General features: G+C 41.1%; 3 protein-coding genes across 14 annotated transcripts in view; 2 read left to right on the top strand and 1 right to left on the bottom strand.

Moving 5' to 3' along the window:
• The window catches only part of LOC118098393 (microtubule-associated protein 4), a 97,598-nt gene extending 93,973 nt beyond the window's left edge, over positions 1–3,625 (top strand). For 4 of the 11 annotated variants that reach the window (XM_035142149.2, XM_035142146.2, XM_035142150.2 and 1 more), the window contains 4 exons: positions 171–252; positions 889–1,001; positions 2,791–2,983; positions 3,230–3,410. In XM_035142149.2, coding sequence (XP_034998040.2) covers positions 171–252; positions 889–1,001; positions 2,791–2,983; positions 3,230–3,237 — 396 coding nt within the window. In that variant the 3' untranslated portion in view covers positions 3,238–3,410. Of the gene's footprint in view, positions 1–170; positions 253–888; positions 1,002–2,790; positions 2,984–3,229; positions 3,414–3,462 lie in introns of those variants that run through there. The other 7 variants (XM_035142151.2, XM_035142152.2, XM_035142147.2 and 4 more) reach the window with 5 other exon arrangements.
• A 6,557-nt stretch (positions 3,626–10,182) lies between these two features.
• Positions 10,183–23,994, top strand: ift74 (intraflagellar transport 74). Its single transcript, XM_035142301.2, has 20 exons — positions 10,183–10,316; positions 11,190–11,323; positions 11,461–11,602; positions 11,759–11,807; positions 12,063–12,161; positions 12,272–12,332; positions 12,746–12,805; positions 12,898–12,959; positions 18,101–18,239; positions 18,911–18,973; positions 19,334–19,477; positions 19,731–19,771; positions 19,996–20,075; positions 20,610–20,663; positions 21,021–21,118; positions 21,238–21,364; positions 21,465–21,628; positions 21,866–21,991; positions 22,894–22,954; positions 23,096–23,994. Exons 2-20 carry the CDS (start codon positions 11,195–11,197, stop codon positions 23,209–23,211), a joined length of 1,815 nt encoding a protein of 604 aa, XP_034998192.1. The 5' UTR covers positions 10,183–10,316; positions 11,190–11,194; the 3' UTR covers positions 23,212–23,994.
• LOC118098471 (SLIT and NTRK-like protein 6) lies at positions 13,508–17,620 on the bottom strand. 2 transcript variants are annotated; one of them, XM_035142303.2, is made up of 7 exons: positions 17,501–17,620; positions 16,518–16,623; positions 16,148–16,398; positions 15,748–15,859; positions 15,246–15,333; positions 14,476–14,685; positions 13,508–14,362 (listed from the first exon to the last, which is right to left on the bottom strand). In XM_035142303.2, the coding sequence occupies exons 2-7, from the start codon at positions 16,620–16,622 to the stop codon at positions 14,052–14,054; spliced, it is 1,077 nt and encodes a 358-aa protein (XP_034998194.1). In that variant the 5' UTR covers position 16,623; positions 17,501–17,620; the 3' UTR covers positions 13,508–14,051. The 2 variants fall into 2 exon arrangements, with proteins under 2 accessions (XP_034998194.1, XP_034998195.1); XM_035142304.2 differs by having other exon boundaries at positions 14,063–14,357.
• Positions 23,995–24,228: the final 234 nt, after the last annotated feature.

The following is a 24,228-nucleotide window of genomic DNA, read 5'->3' as shown; positions in this document are numbered from 1 at the left end:
ATTACTAGTTCATTCTTGAAATCTCAGATTTGTTTCCCTGAAAGTGTCCGTCATACTTTGTGGTGCAAAAAAGTGATCTGAAACTGAAGAGGATAGTATCTCTTATGACCTTCCACCCGGCCTGTTTGTTATCACTGTTGATAAAGAAAAGCTTGTGTGACATTTAACAGGTGCAGATACTCAACAAGAAGGTGGATTTGAGTAAGGTGACGTCAAAGTGCGGCTCCAAGGACAACATGAAGTACAAGCCTGGTGAGCTGGAAGATGTTGTTATGACTCTGCTGTAATAGTTATTATAGTGTGTCTGGACACCCAGTAGATCCTACCTCAATAAAATGCACTACTTTCAACTGACACTGTTCTAGAGACATGTTGCTACAGCTTCAGATCATTGTGGATGGTGCAGTTTGTTGTGCTGTTGAATTGTGTTGTTTTACTGACGTGTCCATTAATATATCAATGATAAATGTTGTAATAGGCCACATTGGTTTCAGGAGGATTGATAGATCCATATGTATAGTAATTATTAAATGTGTGCAACCCACCTCAAATGTTGTAGTGACCCTGACACATTGGAATTCAAAGTTACTGAATCAGACTTTTTTAATTTTTTTAATTTAATATCTTACACATCCATGGTCTTAAAAACCTTGAGGGAATGGGAAACATCACTGCTGCTTACAGTAACCATATATGAGTTAACATAGCAGTATAGCTGGTTTCAGAAGTCCAGCTACAACATTTACAGTGATATGTAAGAAAATCGTTTCTATTTATTTTCTTGATTATGAAGAACAACAGTAGAAACCTCATCGCTTTCCACGTCCTGCTTTAAGTGTGAGCGTGTGTGTGTGTTCGTCACACTGATGATACTCGTGTGTGCTGCAGGTGGCGGGGACGTGAAGATCGGCTCCCAGAAGGTGAACTTTAGGGAAAAGGCTCAGTCCAAAGTGGGCTCCATTGACAATCTGAGCCATTCACCTGGTGGAGGGAACATTAAGGTGAGATCATCACACATGAACACAACCTTGTTTTTAACCTACTGTTACAGCAGGTCAATCTCGGAAACTGACACATGCGGAGATGTTTCGAATTTCTTGGACATCTTTTTATGAGCTAGCCCACACAATGAAAATGCAGTTTGAACCGTACATTTGCAAATGAGAATTCAGATATACTTCTTCGAAATAGTCGTTATGGAGTGCATTACAAAGTGTTCAAGATTTGTTTCCATCTCTACCTGCAGTTGTCTGATAGTGGCGACTACTTGATGTAGTCCTGCTGGCAACAAACTATGCATTGCATCACACGCCTTCATTATTATTAGATTATTATGACATTAAACATTCATGACTAATTGAGCTATTATTAAATTAAAGAAACATCCCTAAGGTATTGTTGTTTACAAAGTGTTCAATGCACAAGACTGTGTTGATGTGTGTTGAGATTTAACACAGCAACCGTGAGATGCTGTTGATACCTTTCATTCAAACAGTGTGCCCTGTCCAACTCATGTAGAGGTTTATGGGTTATTTTGTGGGTCGCGCTTGTGAACTTGCAAAAAAAAAAACGACTACTAGACATGATGTCACCTGTCCCCTCAGCCTACTGCAGTCCATCTGTGTTTCATCATCACAACCTTCACTCTCCCCCTCATCCTCACACACTGTTTGACACGCCCAGTCCTCATCTGCACCCTCCAACTCAGTGAAGATTCATAATCACAGGAACAAACTAAAAATAGCAGTCAGATAATAGAGACCTTGTGTTAACTGAAGTCTATTTTTAAAAATGATTTACACAACTTTGAAGCTCTTCATACCAACAACAAAGTCTGTAATTTGTCCACTCTTGCTTTTGCTGCATTGTGTTAGGAAGATGCAGTGCTTATCTTGCATACTTATTTATATTCGAAGCCTGAAAGAAAAGAAACAAAGATTGATGTTGATATATGTAAAGCAGTGCTACTTTTTATTTTTAAATGATAACAATGGTCTAAAACCAAACGATGACTGTATCCTAGTACTTAATGTAGCTTATTCCTGTCCATACACTGTTAATAACACAACACAGAACCATGTGTAACATGTTCATTCGTTACCAAGAACACAGAGACGGTAGTTTATTATAACTCAATCTCATAAACACCGTCCAGCTAAAAGAACTATACTTTCTAGAGCAGCAAATGTGGATTAATCCACAACTGAAATTAGTCCACTACAAAGGTATTACTTCCTCGCGGTTGAGTAACATTTCCTACAAACTGCATTGGCTCACTTTTTTCGGAGCTGGTTAAGAAAGGAAATTTGTGATTTCTTTACTGAAATGTGTATTTACCCGGCTTCACCAGGGCTTTGCTATGATATGTTTTGGCATTTGCCGTTTAACATGTTGTCATTTATTCTTCATTCACTCCAATCTAGAATAACAGATTTCAAGCAATTTTATTGCTATATGATATCATACCGAAGAGTTTGCAGCTCAGGAAAATCATTTCTACACATGTTGACTGCACATCTGTCTCGTTTCTATTTGATGTGCTTGACTTTCTTTTCTATCACTGCATTCATGTGTTATTACTTTTTTGTAATTCCATCTTTCCCCACCTGAGCCTGGCTCCAGATCTTTTAAGGTTGTAGCAGACATGTGCTTTAGTCTTGTAAGCACAAACTAAACTGCTCTTCTATCGTTTGTAATTCCGTTCATGAAGAGCTATAATCATGGTTATATAGATTTGGAGCCAGGTTGTCCCATCCCCACCAATTGACATGGCCTGCTGTGTGTTTCTAGGCTGAGGGGGGCAAGGAGACAACTGAGGGGAATGGGACCCCCCTGAGTGGCACCCAGGCCCCAGCCCCAAGCTTTGAGCCGGGGGAGGCTGGGGACCTCGCTGCCCACGAGAACGGGCTAAAGGACGGGGCTCCATGTGAGAGCGAGAGTCTCCGGGAGCCCCAGGCCCTGGACTCGAGCATCCCAGAGACAAGTAAGTTCATGTTTGTGCCTCATCCACTGTCAGTTTAGGGTTTGTTTTTCAGGAGGAGATGCACCGGCCAGTGATATCATGTTGCCAGTCAACGTCAGAGACATCACGTGATATAATCAAAGCACTTTTCATCCTCATGTCTTTGTGGCTGCAGTGTAAAACTGTCTCTGTTTGTGCTTAAGTTCATCTTGTCTGCACTCCCAAGCCCCTGATCACACCCCCATCTTTTGACTTCTTATCTTACAGGCATCTAACTCTGCTATCCTTCTGCCCTCCTCATCTCAACCCCCCCACAACATCATCTCCTCCCACTCCCCACTGTAATTTTTTTTTAATCCTTTATCCCCGTCCTCTCTCTCTCTCTCTCTCTCTCTCTCTCTCTCTCTCTCTCTCTCTCTCTCTCTCTCTCTCTCTCTCTCTCTCTCTCTCTCTCTCGCTCTCGGTCTCTCTCTCTCTCCTTTCCAACCTCTCTGCTGCAGATTGAGTCTTTCAAGCTCAACTTCCGCGAGAATGCTCGCTCTCGCACGGACCACGGCGCCGACATCGTCACCTGGCCAGCCCCCCAGGACAACAGCGGACCCCACCCACACGGCTCCTTCTATTCTCTACACCACCACCACCACCACCACCAAACCCCCCCCCAGACTTGCCGCAGCGTCTCCTTCTTTGAGTCGTTGGGCGCCACCGCGTGCTGCGACGGCTCCCCCTCCGCCCCCTCCTTGCTGCATCTCCAGGTGGAGGTCAAGGGGGACGGCAGCAGCTCCTCAATGAGATCTTGACCTTTTCTTTGCCCCCATAAAGCTCTGAAAACCTCCCTCATCTTAAATCTGTTGTTGCAAACTTTTGACTTATCTAATAGTTCTGCTTCATGCCTCTTCTCTCACATCTGAGCTCTTCATTATGCGCCGTCACCCCTCATCGTTTCAAACCTTTCCACCCTCCTGCATTTGGCTGAAGTGACTGTATAGACTAAGCTTGAGCCTCGTTGGGAATCTACGTGAAGGGAAATTAGGGGACTGCAAGGTTTCCGTACATTTGTGGCTGCACCTTATTATAGGAATCATTGAGTTTCACTTGGATCCTCTTTACCCACATCCTGGTGGTGGACTCTGACCCTGCATCACCTCTCCTGCACACCTCAGACAGCAGTTTACTTGTCTCCCGAGCAGCATGGAAACCCTTTCAGACTCACCTACGGCTTCTATCACACACGTACAATAGCTTTGCTTTCCCTCGTGACTGTAGGGGCTGTTTGTTCCCAGTAACCACTTACTCTCTGCTTCAATAACGTCCACAGTAATCCATTGTTCATCTTCATCATCACTCCCTCTCGTCATCGTCACTTACCATAAACAAGCTGAGAAACAAAAAAAAGCTAGACAACAAGTAGGCTGTATGAACATTTTAGGCTGTTTAACTCTTTATTCTCTGTGTTTGTGATAATGTGTTTGAGTGACAAAAGTTGTGTAAAAATGAGCTTTGGTGTTCTGTTCGGTTCTTATTTCTGTCTTTCCTCTTAGGTTTTGATTTTAAAAACAAGTTTTCATTTATTTATTGTACGTTTCTTCCTATATAAGCAATACGGTGTTCGTTATTTTCCTGATAGTACTCCCAACATCTTGGAAACACGCACAGGATTTTTCTCAAACCACGACTCAGTGAGGAAAGAGGCGACATGTGGAGGGAGGAAGAAAGTGAGGAGGGAGGTGTTCCTAGAAAGGTGCAGAAACGAAGCATTTGAGGTATGCTTTACATGAATGGCAAAATAAGAAACCTGTAAGTTTTTGAAATTCGAGAAGCCGTATGTGAGCGTACAGTCCAGCGGGAGATGAGGAAGATGTTGTCGGATAGCAAACGTCTCTGGCGTTAAAGGAGATGTGTGTCTCGTTTGTGCCTCCTGACCTTCATACCTGAAAACTAAAGTTAATGACAAGGATGATAATGACAGAATATCATAGTTGATAAAACATAAGAAACAACCTGGTATCAGCTGTTTGAAGGAAATTGTGTTAACCAAGCGTTCCTGGTAGCTGTGTGTAGTCACAAGTTCAGGTGTCTCCATGAGGGTAATAGTAGCATGTTGTTAGGCACGAAACATCTCTAATAGTGTGTGTGTCCTCGGTGGAAGTACTGGCAGCGGAACATGATGCGGCTTTATTCTCTTCTCCTGTAGCAATGTATTTCAACTGTTGCCTCAAATTGCCTTTCAAATGCATGGCCAGATTCTATAATATCCCCCCCGGAGCTGAAAGCCTGTGTGCATTATGACTCAAAGTGTTGTGGTTTGGTACCATATGTGTATCTCTGGGGAAATAATCTTAGACGGTCAATGTGCTGCTACTCACATGGTGATTTTTATATGGTGGTGAACAGGGCGAACTTTATGATGGTTGCAGTTTCATCTTTTTGAGACATGATGTAGTTCCAGGTGCAGATTTGTATCCAGCGATTCAATGGCTCAAACAGACAGAAATGAAATACTCATGGGATTTTTAACATTATTACAGGTATCTCTGATACATCAATGACATTCTGCTCATTGTCCACTAATACTTCATCCATTTAGGTATAGTGCTATAACAAGGGCTGGGTGTCGTTTTCAATTCAAGAGCTATAATTGATACCAGAACAACTCTTGATGACAAATTCTATGAAAAAAAATACAACTTCAATTTATAGGAATGTGTATGTTTTTCAGTAAAATTAATCTTTCAGTAAATAAATGGATTTTATAGAATGATTTTCATGTAATTCTAGAACCATCTGATCAAATATTTACGCATCCAACAGGAAATTTGAACTCATGAACTGACAGATTCCTACTTAAAGCTGCGGACACATTTCAGTGAGTTAGATGAAGTTTGATACCCAGCACTTGTTATATTATATATCCATATATTATTTGACTATGAATAAAAATTAACAGAATTTCACAAAAATGAATGTTAATACTAGAAAAGGCCTTTTCTAGGACATAGCTACACAGCTGTCCCAGAGAGATGATATCCGACTACAAAAATTGTCACTTTAATAAAGATTCATAAAACGCTTTGACAAAACTAAATTACACCTTAATTATTAAATGTATCAAAGAGGTCATTGTGCTGCAGTAATGATGTTTAATTAACAGTTAAATGACTCCTCTTTGAACAAGTAATTAAATTGACCCCTAATTAAAGCAAATGAGCAATAAACTGACGTACACCGCCCTCACCTTTCCTACTCAATCATTAAAAAAAACGATTCAGTCATTATTTCGTTCTACATTGGAATGCCTTAAAAAGTGAAAAGCTAACAAGCAAAGATCAAGTTTTTTTTTAAACAGTAATAGGCAATAAATGTTGATTAAAGTCTTCTGAACCAGGGAAATGTTTGAAGTGCAGATGTTTGAGGGCTTTTCTGCCAGCTGAGCGGTACCAGTTGAATTTGTGCCACGCCTGTCACCAAGCTGAAGTTTTCCTTGTGCCTGTCCACAACCACATTTTAGCTTTGCTTTTACCCCAGAGTTTTTACTCACCACTCCTTGTGAGGTCGCACGCGGATGTAAGAAGATATTTTATCCATGCCCTCTTTACGGCCCTAAAAAACAAGAACATCACCGGGGGGTTGGTGGGTGGGAGTTTCGAGGCTGTTCAGAAAAGCTTTTATGTCCATGTACCTTTAAAGGTTTTACGGGGAGTATGCGTTTATGACTATTATGACTATTATTCTCATTATTAGTATGACAAATTGAAAAGGTCTGCCTTTTTCTCTGGAAATGGGCCACTGAAGTGAAAGAATGTCTTTTGAGATATATTGTACTAAAGACGCAACGCTTTTGTATATGTATTTATCGTTGTGTTTGTGTAGCCTCGTGACGGTTGTGCACTCGCGGATGAAGGGGTTATACTTTTGATTTGTGACAGCCAGTTTCACAAACGACGCCGCGGACTTCCTTTAGGGACGAGAGATCTGAACCCAAATACAACAAACGCAGAAAATCTCATAGAGCCAGATTTTTATTGAAGATGCTGTAAGAGCAGCTTGATTTAGAAACATAGAGCCTAATTATTACAAGAGGCATTTAACAATATTTGTAGTGCACATTTATGAACACACACTAATAAATGATGTCCACAAACTCAGTCTTAAGAGATGATTAGCTCAAAATTCTCGCTTTAAAGATACAGTGACCTCTGTATAGGTTCGTTTGAAAAAAGATGAATGCGACTGAAGCTAACGCACCGGAATCACATGATATTGTTTAACTTAGTACACAAAGCACTGAGTTTAGAGGTCAGTGAAAAAGCCTGTAATTTGGGAGTAATGCATATCAATACATATTGGCTTCTACACGTTGCACTCGAGCAGCCACCTGCCCTGAAGAGTCGCACACACCGAGACCCTAACACATCCTCCTTTGAGATTTAGGCGACTAATTGTAGCTTCTGGGTTTGGCTTGTGTGATAAGTGCTCCGCAGTAATAATCGATCCAAGGAGCCACGTAGAACTTCATGTACTGCTACATGTACTCGTACCAGACAAGTGTAACATTCGCTAATAAACACCTACTACACCTGCAGAGCATGCTGACAAACAATGGGATGTGTTAGGTAGACTTACTATGACATTTGCGGAACCTCCTCATGTTTTTTTGTGTTTTTTCTTTCTTTTTTTTCATTAATTTGAATTTTTTTTTTTTTGGTTTGGAAAAAAAGTGTTTATTGTGATTACTTGTTAATTAGTGATGTGATTAATAAACATTAAATAAAATGAACTAAAACTCTCATTCGTGTTTGATTTATTGTGTTTTCTGTGGGCTCCATATTGTTTTCTGAAAGAATGAGAAAGGATAAAAGTGTAAATTTTTAATCCAAACGAATGTGATGATATTAAGGCCTCGTCTGCACAGATAGTTTTCTGAACAGAATTTAACACATTCGCTGCAAAAGTACGTTTTTTTCTTTCTTTAAGAACTAGTTCAAAAATATCCTTGTTGGTCAACTTGACTAGAACTGTAGGTGCAACCAATACTTATACTAAGGAATATTAGGAAATATGCAGTTTATTTTTATACAATTCCTTCTGGAGTTATGCTGCTGAGGGTTGTTGATGCCCCATGGCCAATTCCTCACATATATCAAACACTGCTGTGTTAGTTGTTTTTTGCTGAACGATAGAAAATTTCCAGTTTTATTACCTAAAAGATATGCTCTCCCAGTTTGGTATCCCATCCATTCATTATCTATACTACTGATCCTTTTAATAAGGAAGGGACTGGAGCCAATCCTAGATGAAATTAGTCCATCGCAGGTCCATCACAAGGCCAACACGCAGAGACAAACAACCATTCACACTCACACTCACACCTACGTTCAATTTACAGTCTCCAATTAACCTTCTCACTATCACAAACATATTACTTCGGACTGCCGGAGGAAGCCAGAGAAAACCAATGCAAACCCGGGGAGAAAATCCAAACTACACCCAGACAGACCCTGACCGGACATGGGACCTTCTTGCTGTGACGCAGCAGTGCAAACCACTTAACCACCGTGCCGCCCTAGCTGGGAATTGTATAAGAGAGAATGTGCTTTGGAGAAAAGTGTGGTCCATGTAGGCCATGTGGTCCCAAGTACCCAAGTAGCTTTGATTACATATTTGACATACAGAGCCTTCTTGTCTTTGGTTCTCTTCTTCTCTCCCTATTTGTCTGTTCCTCCGTGGAATATGTTGTTGAAGTTGTGGTATTTATGTTTTTATGTGTTTAATAGAGTTATAATAGAGAATAAAATTAAGTGAATTAAAAAAAAAACATCAGCCACATCTTATGGCTTAATATAAGGAGTCAGAATTAATCAGTTAAAACACTGTGTGCGTTTAAGGGAGCAGAAATTAGAGGAAAATGAAAAGGCCACTGAAAACCCTCCAAGCTCAGTCTGAGATCCAGCTGGGGTGAAGTCTGTGAGTCACTTTTCAGACTTTATTGTTTTCTGCTTGTGCTGTTTTTAAACTGTGGTTGCAGGATTTAAAGATAAACACTGCAATGCATTCCTCATGATGCAATTTCTCACTGAAGTTAACTGGGTGTGACTTTTATAAAAGCACAAACCAAGAGTCTAAGTCTGAATTCATTAGTGAGTGATGTGTAGAAACTAAGACAGGCACTGACCTCTAGTGGAGGCAGAAAGAAAATAAATACTGCCATCATTTTGTAGACTACATGTGTGTTATTTAACATTTGACCAAACATTAACCTATGGTATGAATATGATTTAGGCCAGACTGTGTGATTTAAATGTCACAATAATTTTTTTAATAAGGAAGCCAGTCCACTCTGAACCAGCACATTAATCCTAAAGGCGGTATAACACGTACATTCAGGCTCCACAGATGTTAAACATGCTACAGTTGGAAAATACACAAGTCTTACAGACAACACTGATGGTGGCTGTGTTCAGTATGAGAGAGAACCATCTATACAAAATATCCGGAACCCTAAGATAAAAGTGGCTGAATGGGATTCCACCTTCATTTATTTTATTGTTTACCTGTGTGTAGTTCCTCCTGTCGCATGTCAACATGTCTGCCTTGATAATTATATTTATTTGATTTTATACATTTCAGGTCTTCATTGTAACCTGGGTATAACACAAGGGTGAAGTCATCACCATGTATTTCTTGGAGAAATCAAGAAATCTTTAGATCCTGTATTCTGCTGAATTACTGGAACCAAAACGTCATAGTGTGAGAAGTAAGACTCCAGATAGAGACACCAAACATCTGGAGGTGAAGGCAGTTTGTTTAGCATTAGAGAGTGTGACCTCACCAGAAGGTGTAAAACAGGGATGTTCCCTTTCCCTTGTGCTCATTCTCACATCTCATGTATCTGCTTAAGATCTATGCCCAGATGGAGTCCCAGAGGTCGGGCTACATTGAACTGGCCCTGCAGTCATACGAACAGACGGCTGCTGAAGAATCTGTGCTTGACTGACCCACTCCTAGACAGAAATATACAAATCCAATGAAGAGGAGCACCGGGAACCACTTCCTGAAAGATGGACTGACAGAATTGTCTGTTAATTAACTGTTTGGGTCAAAGAGTAGTGACATGTGCTTCTCGACTTGAAAAAATAACTCAGATGTCCATCTGCACATGTGGAATTACACCAGAGAAAGACCAACGATGACTTTGCATGTAATACCCTCTGTTGGTGGATGGGGGCAGTAGTGCGCCTTTTTAACATCTCGCTCTACTTGATGTCAGAAGAAGAAGGCTGTTACTTAGTTACCGTCAACATCTGAAGTTGCTGCGTTGACCGTGTCACCGTTCGCTGGCGTTTTGTTCATTCAGGTAAAATAACTAAACCACCACCTCTGTTGGAAAACGTGTAGAGGTGTTTACTGTCTGACTGTAGACATGGCCCGAGTTCAGTTTGATATACGAAACACTCGCTAGCTCATCCAAGCTAACGGTAGCTAGTGGTAAACCAAGCTGGACGGCTAACACGTCTCTTTAACACGGGTTAAGAGTGTTAGCTCGAGTGTTAGCCAAGTCAAAACAGTCGAGTTCAGCTGTAGTTAACCAGACTGGGTTTATTACAGACCTAACCTAACGCTGTATAGACAAGACTAGCGCTGTTAGCTAACATAAAGTTTCTACAGCAATGAAAGAACAAGCATTTCCATAGCATATTGGGCTATAAATGTTTTCTGGACACTTAAAGCTACATGGTCGTCAAGCTAAAGTCTTTTACCGGATATGTTATTATTATTGTTTGCGTTGATTCCTCAAAGTTCGTGCTTTTTGCTAATGAGTGACAGCTCAAATCCTCTGTGAGCTTTACTGGACAAGAAAACAAGACACTGCCTCTGATCACGCTAATAGAGATGTTGTAAAGGTTCTAAGACAAGTGATGCAAGTATAAGTGATGCATGAATTATAGTCTCACACATCAGGCATCGTTCAGTTATACTGAGACAGCTTTCATGTCAACAAGTGTGGATTTAAAAGTCCTTAAAACTGTCCTCTATGTGTTACACCAAAAAAACTACACTAAAAATGTTTAAATCAGGTTATTGAAGCTAGATCAACAGTCCCACGTGTAGGGAACATTGCTCCGTTCCTGTTTGTCGGTGTGCAAACAATTTTCATTACATTGGATTTGCATGGCCGTGACAAAATCAGTCCATCAGTCAATCTGTCCATATTGTTGCTGTGCTTCAGGCATCATGACGAGCCAGCGTCCTCCCTCCAGCATGGGTCGTCCAATGAGTCGCACTGGGTCTGTGGCCCCTGGTGCTGGAAGACCCCCAACAGCTGTCCGACCTCCTCCAACAGCTATACGTGTTGCAACTGGGGTAAGTCCACTGCAGTTTGGATTAATACAACCTTTGAGGCGGGGTTAGGTTGGGGTTAAAAGGCAGCTCTCATTATAGACTGGGTAACTTTGTTAAACTCCAGTGTCCTATCTTTTTTCCTTTCTTTGTCAATACAGATGGTTCCAGGTACAAGCGGTCATCCTGGTATGAGGGGCGGGATCCCAAGTGCCACTGCTGGAGTCCTGTCAGCACAGATCAAAGTGACTGACAGGCCGGTCACCCAACAGGGGCTCAGTGGGATGAAGACGGGCATGAAAGGTATGAAGGGACATCATCGTACCATTTCCCCATTAGTTTCATGTATTAGCTCAACATGTATGGCTACTGTGAATTATGTCAAAACAGATATTACATCATTATAATTCTCACTTCTCTTTTTCTTGACAACGTCTTTCCTTCTTCAATCCCCAACAGGACCTCAGAGACAGATTCTGGATAAGTCCTACTACCTGGGCCTTCTCAGGTAACACATTCGAACTGTACAATAAATATACGGCACAAATACATATGGGGATTACAGATCCAATAGAACTATACTACTGTGTTATACTGTAAATGCAGCAGCAGTATTAGAGAACATAGTAGGGTACATTAACATTTTCACCACTGAAAGGCTATGTTGCTGTTGGTTACCACAAAGAGAGAAAAGTCAGGACTAATTCTTAACCTCCCTGTTGGTACATAATTGTCCAAAGTGAATATTATTGCTTTGCTACAGGAGTAAGATCAATGAGTTGACCACAGAGACGAGCAAACTGCACAAAGAGATTGACAACTACAACCAGGAGAACTCTGTCTACCTCTCCTACGAGAAGAGGTCAGTGGTATTTTTACAAGCTTGTGTCCACACTGTATCAATTATACTTGAATAACAGTTTAAAAAAGATCCCAAATGACCTAAACTTTGGGGTTTTCTTTCTTCCTCAGAGCTGAAGGTCTGGCTGCAGAGATTAAGGATCTACAAGGCCAGCTTGCTGACTACAATATGGTAAACAGCTGGAAACTTTGTAGATTTTAACCATAGTCAATAACTATTTTCTGTGAGTTGCTGCTCAAAAGTTGTTATACCTGCTACATCCTGGAACTTACAAACAAGAGATTGTAAAAGCACATTTTACATTATAGGTAATTGGCTGATGCAGTTATCCATAATGACTCCCAGTGACTGTAGATCTCAAGTCTGTAAACATCAGCTGATTAAGTGAAACAAATCACAGGTAGTGAAGGAAATCCAGCAGATCATTGGCAATATATGATGGTAAATGTTTGACTATGGCTGAAAGCAATGACCAAACCTCAATTAAGAATCAGAAGTATATTTAAGAATGTGGAAAAATTGTCTGGTATATATATTATTATACAGGGTTTTTTTTAAGTTTGTGTAAACTCTTGTAATTCCAGCTTGTGGACAAGCTCAACACCAACACAGAGATGGAAGAAATGATGAATGATTACAACACTGTAAGTACTAACCTTTCTGACTGAAACCCTGAAAGTTATAATGTGATGAGAATTCCCTCTCATTGCTTCCACGTTCCGTCCTTTCTTCCCAGTTGAAAGCCCAGAACGACAACGGGGCAGAAAGCATCGACAGCATCTTCACCGAGAGGAGGGAGTAAGTATTAAGTCAAAGTTCAATTACTGCTTTAATCGTTATTCAAGGCATTTCGCAACTTCTAAACAAGACTAAGAAGCTAAAATGACCGGGGCAAACCTGACTGTGTAATTAACCTGAACGCATAATCTTGCAAGTCAGCAAAAATAGAATGTGTTTTACACTTTTCCCTGACAAAGCATGCAGATATCTCCATTCTCTATAGACTGCTAAACTACCTTCACTGGTGCTGTAGTACATACTATATCCTACCATACACTGTAGATCATATTGATACTAATAATGATCCTTCAAGTAAATTACATTCTACATCTATTCGTGTCTGTCTACAGCTGAGTTTTATTCTGAGAATTTAAAATACATTCTTCTTGACTACTGGATTGTTTGTATACAACCTCAAGTGTGCATCTTGCAGGAGATCATGTACTAGGGTGTGGGCCACTGGAATGTGGTACCGAATTATTACATACCTTTGTGTGGTGTTCACGTCTCAATGGGACTGGATCGTGTATATTAGGTTTGATTTGTTAGTTAGGAATAGGGAAGACTTCGGTTAGAAAGAGCTTTAATGTTCACATCTGTATGTTTTTGCATTATCTTTGTGATGTCACAGGGTAACACAAAATCGATACAAAAAGCAGAAATGGCTTGTATCACCAACAGTACAACAAACTCACAGTAACAGCCAGTAACTGTCAGACTGATAGTATTTAGCAGTGCTAATAAATAAGTAGGTGAAATAATTGTATCTATTTTGTTTTTGATATGACATCTAGAAAAAAAATATCCTGATGTGTTAAACACCCATCTGTGTAAGAAGGTGATTGGCTCCTTTTAAGGGCACGGTCACACATACGTGAATCCGAAGCGAATACCGCGGGTAAAAGTTCACCAAAGTTGAACTGCATGCGAAGCCACGCTGCGATTTGCTACGTCACAGTAAGCAATTGTTTTATTTGCCCCCTTGCTGGCACAGATAGGAAGTGAATGGGAAGTGAAGATTCACCACTGCTACATTCACGTATGTGTGACCGGGCCCTAAAGCTGCTCTGTGTTCCTTCATGGTTCTGACGAATCCCCCTCTTCAGCAAGTCACTCCTCCCTCTTGATGTATGGATCCTCAAAATACCCATCCTCGTCCTCCTCCTGATGTCCTCGCCCGTTCTGTGTCTCAAAGGTGAAGGTGTGCTGGTTGTGGTATCTTCCCATCTCCGAGAAGACCGTTGAGGCAAAGTTGTCGTCGTCATCCTCCTGTGGGTCTAGCCGCCGATGACGGTAGTTGTGGAAGAGCTTGTACCAGGAAGGCCCCTTGATGGCACATAAAATGAGCATGGAGGTGGTTAGTGCCAGGGCTACGACACATGCTGTGAACTTCCATGTGTTGCCGAGCACAGGAGTCTGGTCTGGTGGAGGTTGGAGGGAGAGGACAGAGAGGAGGGACCGTTAAGCTTGTCATGTTCTTTTTGTTCATCGACATATATAAGAAGATTTATATCTATTCCTGTCTTTCTCCTACCATTGTTTAAGCTGTGGTTCTGGCTTGATGACAGTGTGGTCTTCGGTGTAGTGGTTGAAGCCCGGGACTGTTGAGAGGTGACCGGTGTTGTTGGTTTTTGTGGGTCAGCATTATTTGCGAGTAATGGTGATGGGTAACACACAGCTGCAGCCTCTAAAAGATCTTTTCCAGCCTGTATATCTGGAGAAGCACAGGTGACTCCAGGTGGCCCTGTGGAGACATTTCACATAGAAAGTCATTCAATTAACGAACATTCACTTGAGTAGTTAAAAGTCCCCGAGTCCCCTAGGTCAAGCCCATGGTTTTTAAAAAAGGTCTAATAGGTCGACGTATTCATTGCAAACAATAAATATGTTAGATTCAAACTCAAGACCACAGGACCAGCTGTAGACATCACAGCTCATTGATTTTCAATAAATAAGCTCCCATATTTCCAAGCTATTTCCACTCAGAGTTCATACTCCCATGCACCAATGGAACTGAAGGCTAGAGGAAAAAATATATTTTGTAATGTTGAGGGTCTGAGAAATAAATGCTTCTTGTTTGTTTGCCTCTTGTTGAAGGTTCAGGGCAGAGGTTGTCGCAACTTGTTAACCTCTATGAGACAAATTGTGATCCAAATAAAATATGATTTTGATTAGTTGATTGAAGAGAAATTGATGAAATGTATGAGGACTACAAGAAAGCTGATGATTTAGCACTAAAATACCTTAAAGTATATCAACTATTATTTTGATATACTTGGATAAGTGTATGATACATATTTTTACCAATGATAATGTTTGCTGCTGTGATCTCTCCAATGATGCTCAGCAGTGGACAGGAACAATTCCAGGGGTTTCCCTGTAGGTTCAGCTTCTAATGGGACCAGATAAGATCAGGCATTTGTCAGTCAAAATAATACCCTGGTTAACATACTGTAAGTAGAGTTCTGATGAAGGGATTACAGTATGTGTTGTATTGTGTTTCTTTTGAATGAAAAGTCCCTGGCACAGTGATGAGGGACAAACTTTCACTGAAATACACCATCTTTTATCAGTAAGCTATGACTTCCCAACTTGGGAGAATACAAATTTCACAATCTCATGTGTTAACTCTCAAGTCGATGAACGGTTAAATCATCAATATGATTAAATTGACTAATTTCCAGTGTCACTAAAATTAATCTGAACTGTGTGTAAATTGTTAAAACGCTAGATGATACACACTTGAAATATTGCTTGTGTCGTAGGATTTACTAGAATATCTTCCTAGATTGTTGTTGCATTGTACCTGTAGTTTGTTTATCCCTCTGAGTAGCTGTGTGGGGAGGCTTGTCAGCTGATTGTTGGACAGGTCCAGCTCTGTCAGGACATGCAGGCCAAAGAAAGCCTCAGGATCCAGGCTATAACAACAGCCACAATTCTAATCAGTTGTAGTGATCACTGTAAGTAATACTTTACTTACAAGTCTGTAACACTTCTAAGGTGCATCATCAAATAGGAAAATAGTTTCCACAAAGATTACATTTGAACAAATAACTACGTGTACATCCTTAGATTTTTAAGAGTACATTATTTTGACATGTCACTGTGTTCACACAACATACCTAAGATCTATTCAAGTTAGTATTTAATACTATCCAATACAGATTTAGACAAAGGCTAACATTTTGATGTGCCTTCTTATTCACCATTGGATACGGTTCCTGGACAGAGATAGCACTCTGAGGTGTGGAACCACAGAGAAGTACTTGGCTGGTACAGCAGTCACCCGGTTACCATCCAAGTGGAGTTCTGCCAGTGTGGGATAAGAGGCCAGGGCTTGTTGGTCCGTCTCATTTAGAGTGATCTGGTTCCCCTGGACCAGCAGTTTAGTAACGTTGGAGCTGTTGTCATTATGAGGAATGACCTGCAGACCCTTGCTGGTCAAGTTCTTCACATCCTGATGGACGAATGGATAGTTATTACTAACAATCTGAATGAACACGTACAGTCACAGAAGAGGAAACGTAAAAAACGTTTTAAAAAAACAGTAATAAAATGTTAAAGAACTTTTCATACCAGAGCATCCTCTCCTGCAGCCTCAGCAACTTTCCCCAGGATATTCAAGACCAGCGCTGCAGTCAAACCCAGCAGCAGGAGAGGTTGCCGGCACCTCTGCATCATGCTAACAAATAGGAAACACAGTTGGTAACTAATGCTTCACACAGAAAATAGACTAATATGATTTAACTGAGAAAACACACAACAAGAGCTTTGTTTTCCCCGCTGGTCAGTTTTGAGCTCTGACTCTCAGTCTCTCATTCAAACAGACTCTTCTGTAGCTTTATCTTTGCAGGTGATGCAGGGTTTTCCTCCATTTCACTTTGATTTGCGCTTAATGGGTTAAACTGCTTTGCTACACCACAGGTTCTCTCTGATTAATATCGGTGTGCACATTAATTGTCAAGTTGGTTCAAGTCGATTATATTATTTATTGGTGTGCAAAAAGACATTCTCGTAACTTTAAACAAATATTATAAGTAATGTAATTTCTTGTGTCCTTTTTTCTCCTTTTAGGGCAGCAGGAAACAATAGTTTTGTCTGTAATATAGCAGAACATAATGAAAAATGCTAGAGTTGAATGATTATCAAAATAATTGCAGATTCATATTCTGGTGATCACTTGATGGTTTAATTGAAGTACAACGTATACCATCTGTTAAACTACTTTATTATTACACAATGATCACTGTAAGTAGTGAGCTTTAGGATACAGTGTTCTTGTACATGTACTATGAACTGTGAACTGCCTTGCATTACTTGGACACTAACTTGCTATAAAACCTAGTGTGTTAAAGGTTTGAATGGAAAATACACAGAACCACTTCTTTATCAACTGATTAACCTTAATCTGAATAATCATGTTAACCGTGATGCATATTTGTTTCCACGCTGAAATATTAACACAAAATACTGTACAATGGATCGTCAAATCAGTTCATGTGTTTCAGCGTATATCTGTCCCTATTATATATTCATTTACAGTAACTGAAGACACTTACCTGCACGTCTACTGGCACCAAGATAAAGCTTTATTCACCTGTCACCCTGACGCAGCCAGCACAGCAAACAACCTTTGTTCCTTGTAAAACACAAAGGCTGACATACCCTGTTCCTGTTAGCTAACGATTTATGACTGGTGAAATGTCTGTCCTCACTTCCTGTCTGTCTTACTTTGGTTAGAAGTATCTTTAAGCTTTTTGTTGGAAATACCTTTTATTTAAAGTGTAGATAATACAGGACATAAATACATGGGATTAATGACAATAGCCTGTACTTCCAGGGAGAAAGTAGTTGAAGACCGAGGGGAGGGAGTAAAGAAAGCAAGGGGTAAGAATTTTACAGTAATGGTAGGGAGGTGAGAGGGAGGTCCAAAGCATGTTTGAGTTAGGTGGAGGAAATGAGAGGAGGAGGAATGGGGGAAAGAAGATAGGACAATTTGGAGAGAAGAGAAGAGAAAAGAAGCAGATGAGTTTTAGATGGAAGGAAATGAAAAAGAGAAGGAAAGGAAGGCATCTGTAAGTCTTTAGACACGTTTCCTCACTTTATCCCTTCCACCCTTTGACCCTTGTATCCTTCCCTGTTGTGCGTTTGCTCCCCAGACGAGAGGAGGCGATCAGGGGGATTGAGGAGGAGATCAGGAGGGAGAGGCAGGTCGCTGATGAAGTCGTCCAATCAATGTCTGCTGCAAAACAAGAGAAGTATTTCACTATGGCTTCAGCCAATGAGGAACTGTTACAGGTATGAATGTAGTTTATATAGAGAATAAGGAATATAATACTGCTCTTAAGCTTGTATTAGTATAACAGGCATACTGCCTGGATGCTATTGTAGTATATCCATGGCACTGTAATGACAATACTTAAAGTTACAGTCCAGGAGCTTAGTACTTCCCCTTAAACTCTTCTTTGTTCCTCAAACTTACAAATTCCAAAGGTTTGTTATGAAAAAATTCCCATCACAACCTTAAAAGGGCTAAAATGTAACTCTTCACCTTCCGTCCTTATTCCGTGACTGAGACCTATGAATAAGCTAATATGGCCCCGCCCCTGCTCCCAGTCTCCCCACCCTCAAAGCGGCTCCTGCAGCTGAGGAGCCTTTTCTAGCTACTGAGCCCCACCCACCAGTTGACAGGATTGGTTTCTTAAGTTTCATCATCATAAACCCTGGCTGTTTTTTTCAGACTGTCACTTCTTTACTCCAGTGTTAAGGTGGAAATACTGGACTGCTTATTTCACTCAAAAATATTTCTTTCATCATGTAAGAGGAACAAGGGCAACATGTTTAGAAACTTGATTTTAACTAGAGGGAGACTCATACTGTAGTTTAACACTGTCACCATCTTTATGTCCTTATCCTATTGACCATCTTGCCTCTGTTCTCAGTGCCTCCGTGTTTTGTGTGTTTTGCAGGAGCTCACTGTTCTGCAGGAGGAGCTGGACCTTCTGGTGACCAGGAAGGAGGACTATGAAGCAGTGAGTTGGGTCTAAGAGCGGGAGGGGGGGTGAAGGACAGCAGACAGGTTCCTGCTGGGTTCAAGTTAAATCCAAGACATTGTTTGGACATTTTCATACTGTATAGAACGCATTAACATACCTGCTACACAGTCATACCAGCAAATATGCAAAAGATATCAGTAAACCCAGCATGGATGATAAAATCTACAGTGAAATATGTTTCTGTCATTACTTCCCAACATTCCTGATAATAACAAAAGTTACTCATTAAACACAACCTGAACCCAGATGAAGATTAGAACAAAAATAAATGATATCAGCATGAATTTTACATAAGGTCTGAAACATATGTTAAATGTGGAATTTTATTGTGTGCAGGAGCTGGCCCACTCGCAAATAAAACAGGAAGTGGTGCGTCTTCATGAGACTCTGTCAACGCTGGAGGCGAAGCGTGACGCCATGGAGGCTGAGCACAAGAGCCTGGGTTCCCCCCAGGAGGAGAGAGAGAAGCTGTTCAAACAGGTCGGCTCCACAAAAGAAACAAGTCAGCAAAATCCGACATGAAGCAAAAAATAAACACCAAATAACCTTTAATTCAACAGTGATATTTATATAGTCCTATTTTATATTGACCTCAAGGTACAATCACTGGCTTTTTCTAGAGCTTTCTACTGCAGCTCACAATCCTCCATTAGGACCATGAGCTGTGGGTTGAACTAGTTTTAATTGAGGTCAACTCAACATAGTGACTCAATAAAGATTTTCTGATTTCCAGGTGAAGGAAGACAACCAGGAAATTGCCAGCATGGAGAGACAGTGAGTTTTCATGTAATCAGTTCCTTGTAGATTTGAAATTTGTTTGGGGTCCTTGTAGTGACGTGTGTGTGTGTGTGTGTGTGTGTGTGTGTGTGTGTGTGTGTGTGTGTGTGTGTGTGTGTGTGTGTGTGTGTGTGTGTGTGTGTGTGTGTGTGTGTGTGTGTGTGTGTGTGTGTGTGTGTGTGTGTGTGTGTGTGTGTGTGTGTGTGTGTGTGTGTGTCCAGGCTCACAGAGACCAGAGACCGGACCACACAAATCACAGAGCAGATCCAACAGCTGGAGCAGGACTCAGAGGAAGCTCAGGGTAAATCACAAAAATTTGAATTCATATTCTATTTTCAATTGATACAACTTTACATTTAATTCATAGTTTTTTCTTGATATATTTCACGGCTACGGTGACATTTTTCCACTTTTGATATTATTTTAGATTAAGTGCCCTTATTGCATTAACAGACTCAATCTCTTTATAAACGTGCTCTGTACGAGACGATGTGATTAGTTCCAGTTCGTGAAGTTCTCGTACCTTTTTTAATCCAAATGATGTTTGATGGAGGATTTGAACCACAAAAATGTAGTATGCTTGATGTTCACACTGGAACTCCAGAGGGACCACCTTTGGTCGAACTTCTTTAAGGGCATCAGTCGGTGTTTCCTTTGTAAAACTTTTTAATTGTAAATTGTGTCAAAGACTGAATCCCTTCAGACATTTTCATTTCATCTTCACTTTGACATTTACAGCAGCTCCTACAGTCAAAGGATGCATTAATGTTTCCATATAAAGTATGAATGTGATATAATAATAATATGACATCTCTTATCATGCTTTTTTCATCAGGAGAGGTTCAACAGAAATACAAGGAGCTGAAGAGGAAAGAGGAGGAAATTGACCGTAAGTAAACATTTTGAGGAGAACTAGACAATATCAAATGTCATATTATGTACTGAATTATATTAATACACGTCTGCTATTCTATTATTGCATTGTAGCTGATGATGCACCGTTTGTATGATCAGTTATGTGTCATCATGTTTGAATTCTGGGCTCCTTGGATCTTCTGTTGTCTGTAAAAAAAAGTTGTTTGATGAACTACTCCATGTATCTAAAATTATGTAAGAATGCACTGCACTTTTTGGAGGAAGCCACCAGGAGTCGCCAGAGTCAGAATATCTCTCAACCTTTCGGACCTCACTGTATAATAACATGCAGCCAGTCGTAAGTGGCAGTAATTTCCTTCCTTTGTTTCAGGCTTCCTGGAATCATTTGAGGAGTCCAGGTCTCAGGTGCAGGAGAAGATGACACAGAGCCAGGAGGACACTGTCTCCCTCCTGGAGCACAGCAGCAGGGTGAGGAGGAGGGGGAGGTGGTAAAGTAGAGTGTGGACAGAAGGCAAAGGGTAGTAAGAAAGAAGCGAGTGAGACAGAAAAGTGATGGAAAGCCTATGATTGTGTTTGTGCGTGTGTAGAACATGTTGCGGCTGCGTCAGGTGGATACAGTGACGGCCAGTGAGCTGAGGAGCATGCAGGAGGTGCTGGTCAGCAAGGAGACTGAGGTGGTCCAATCAGCGAGCACCGCCAAGGGACTGACAACAGGTAATATGCGCACAAACACACACACACTGACGATACCTACAATGAAATACATACAAAACAAGCAAATTGTTCCTGTTTAACTTTCCCTTCCACCCCCCAGAGTCGCAGCGTCTGCAGCAGGACCTGGAGAAGGTGCAGCAGCTGGAGGGGAAGATCACAGGAGAGCTCAGCAGCCTGAAGGAGCGCGTCGGCACCATGGAGACGGAGCTGCACACCTACCGAGACCTGGACACCCTGAGACACACAGCAGAGGACAAGAAGAAGGTGACACGGGTCATGCTGGAGACCTGGATAATCATAGAGTACACATTTAGAAATAGACAGAGCTTCGCAAATCTGTTGTACACATTGTACACAATGAACTGCAGGTATACTTATGGCTGTATCTGTTTGTAGTTGGAGGTATGAGCTTCATCAGATTGATCAAGAACAGCCCTATAATCTGTTTCCAGTTCAGACATTAAACTTAAGGACAACCATGTGTTTGTTCGTGTGTTGCAGAGGCTGCAGGACGACCGAGTTTCACTGACTCAGCGTCGAGATTCATTCAAACAGCTGCTGGACGAGATGAACCAGAAATATGAAGCTCTGAAAACCAAACTGCAAGAAAACGAGACTCACGCTCAGGTTACATTTTACACTTAACATTTTCTCTGTGAACTTTTTATGTCTTCTCATGTTTTTGTCATGTTTTGTCTTTTTACGATGTCAGTTAGTGATTTTCTTGATTCACTAAAGGTTTTTGAGAACATTAGATCAACCCTCGCCTCCCGTTCACTTCCATTCTGAGCAAGCTAGGGGGCTAATAAAACATTGGCTTCCTTTGCTATCTATCAATCACATTTTATTTGTGTAGCAAAGAAACCTCAGAGAGAGCCTTAGTGAGGGATCCCTCTCCCAGGACAGACAGAAGTGCAATAGATGCTGCGAGTGGCAGCGCACATCAATAAAATAACTATATTTACAACATTGTTGAGAGAAGACGAAATGAGATGAAGAGAGCAGTAAAGACAGCTGTAATGATAGAGGTGCTGTCAGATCACAATCCATTAAGATCATGATCCACACTCACGATGTGGCCACAGCAGCGATCCTGCGAATCCGCAGCGTGGAGTTCAACCTCGGTGAACTTTGACTGGAGACATCACAGCCTCAACCAGGCTTTGGTGTGTGTGTGTGATTGACCACCACTTGGCGTCATTGTCACATGTTCCTGCTGCCTGCTACAACCTGCCTGATACATAATCTGCATACGTGTGACTGTGCCCTAACAGTGAACCTGAGCAATGGACAGAAACTGTAATAAGGCACTGACACCTCCTCTTTCCAGTCCTTTCTTTTCTCTGTGAAGATCACATGAACTCATTCTGACTACAACATGAGTGTGAGGGTTTGTGTTAATACAGTAGTGAGCCGATGGGCACTGTTGAGGTGCCCTTGAGCAAAGCACTTCAACATTTGATGTTATTACAAACGTGTGATGCTCTGCACATGCTAATCTCCCTTTGTGTCTGTGCTCTATTTCGTAGCTGGCTAACCTGGAGAGGAAGTGGCAGCACTTGGAGCAGAACAACTTTGTGATGAAAGAGTGTATCCTCTATCTGTGGCTGTGTGTGTTGGCTGAGTGCTGCTACTCAGCCTCTCCACAGAAAACGGCTCAGTGAGACGTGTCTCTGGTAAAGCCCTTTCATTTGCTCCACCAGTGATTTTTTTCCTTAACTGCAGCACCAGTCATCGCTTCGAAATCCCAGGAGAGCGACTACGCCTCGGTGGCCAAGAATGTCTCTCAACAAGTGGCCGAGTACAACAAGTGTCTCATCGAGTCGCTGCAGAGCAACAGGAGCTGAACACACAGGAGCAGAATGTGTAGTGTTAACACAGCGTGACTGGTTGGTTATCACATCCAGTGAGACTGGTTAGGACAGAAGATATGCTATCAAATATTTATGGTTAACTGTCAATGATACTGACGTTACACTGATCCTAGTTACCTTCACACATGTGTCAGTCAGACAGTCATCTTAAAGGGATGGTTCACCCAAAAATTGAAATCTACTCATCATCTACTCACCACCATGTCGATGGAGGGGTGGATGACGTGTCAGGGGTAAACAGCGTTGCAGCCAGATCCATTACAATTGAAGTAAATGGTGACCGAGACTTCAAACGGTGTAAATGACTCTGTTTCGAGTGGAATTTGAATGTCTGGGCTTAGGGACACCTGGATGACTCTACACGAGCAGTATGGAGACATTTTGTGTTTTTCTTCTGTTGTTTTTTTACGTTTTTAAGAATCGGTCACCATTTACTTTACATTAACACCCACCCCTCCATCGGCATAGTGGTTAAATAATGAGTGAATTTAGATTTTTGGGTGAACTATCCCTTTTAAAACTGATGATAGAGGATGTCAGTGGCTCTCATTTCTCTCTTGCAGCTGCTGAACCAGAAATATGTTTGTTTGATTGAATTTGATAGGTAATTATCTAAAATGTTATTAGGTTATTGTATGTCGCCTATTATTACGATATTTTTTCAATAGAGGTTTTAGAAAAAATATCCTTAATCATTATATATAATCATCGTCCTTGTAACGGCAAGAAATAAAAAGGCCCATTTTTCAAAGATGATTTGCTGCAGTTTCTTTTGGCAAAAATGTGTTCTGTTCCTGTTGTTCTGAAAGACATTCTGAAAGACATTCTGCTGCGTGTCGGTGGGTTGAACTTAGTACTTGTGCTTCTGCAAAGTTTAACCAATTTGTTGACAATAATGTACACAAATTATGAATGCTCAGGATAACATTTCCATTTTTGTAAGTTCCAGGCTGGCAGTAATAAACATTAATTTAGCACAAAATGCTTAAT

Source organism: Hippoglossus stenolepis, chromosome 19 (assembly GCF_022539355.2).
Source record: "Hippoglossus stenolepis isolate QCI-W04-F060 chromosome 19, HSTE1.2, whole genome shotgun sequence".
NCBI lineage: Eukaryota > Metazoa > Chordata > Actinopteri > Pleuronectiformes > Pleuronectidae > Hippoglossus > Hippoglossus stenolepis.
This window is presented reverse-complemented; position numbering and strand designations above follow the sequence as displayed.

What these genes read in the sequence shown, in the direction of transcription:
- ift74 (XM_035142301.2), top strand. Translation starts at nt 11,195, where the DNA reads ATGACGAGCCAGCGTCCTCCCTCCAGCATGGGTCGTCCAATGAGTCGC. An exon ending in TACTACCTGGGCCTTCTCAG is followed by an intron (nt 11,808 to 12,062) that starts GTAACACATTCG and finishes GCTTTGCTACAG; the next exon opens with GAGTAAGATCAATGAGTTGA. An exon ending in CAGCAGAGGACAAGAAGAAG is followed by an intron (nt 21,629 to 21,865) that starts GTGACACGGGTC and finishes CGTGTGTTGCAG; the next exon opens with AGGCTGCAGGACGACCGAGT.
- LOC118098471 (XM_035142303.2), bottom strand. Translation starts at nt 16,622, where the DNA reads ATGATGCAGAGGTGCCGGCAACCTCTCCTGCTGCTGGGTTTGACTGCA. An exon ending in AGCAGCAAACATTATCATTG is followed by an intron (nt 14,686 to 15,245) that starts GTAAAAATATGT and finishes ATGTCTCCACAG; the next exon opens with GGCCACCTGGAGTCACCTGT. An exon ending in GAACCACAGCTTAAACAATG is followed by an intron (nt 14,363 to 14,475) that starts GTAGGAGAAAGA and finishes AACCTCCACCAG; the next exon opens with ACCAGACTCCTGTGCTCGGC.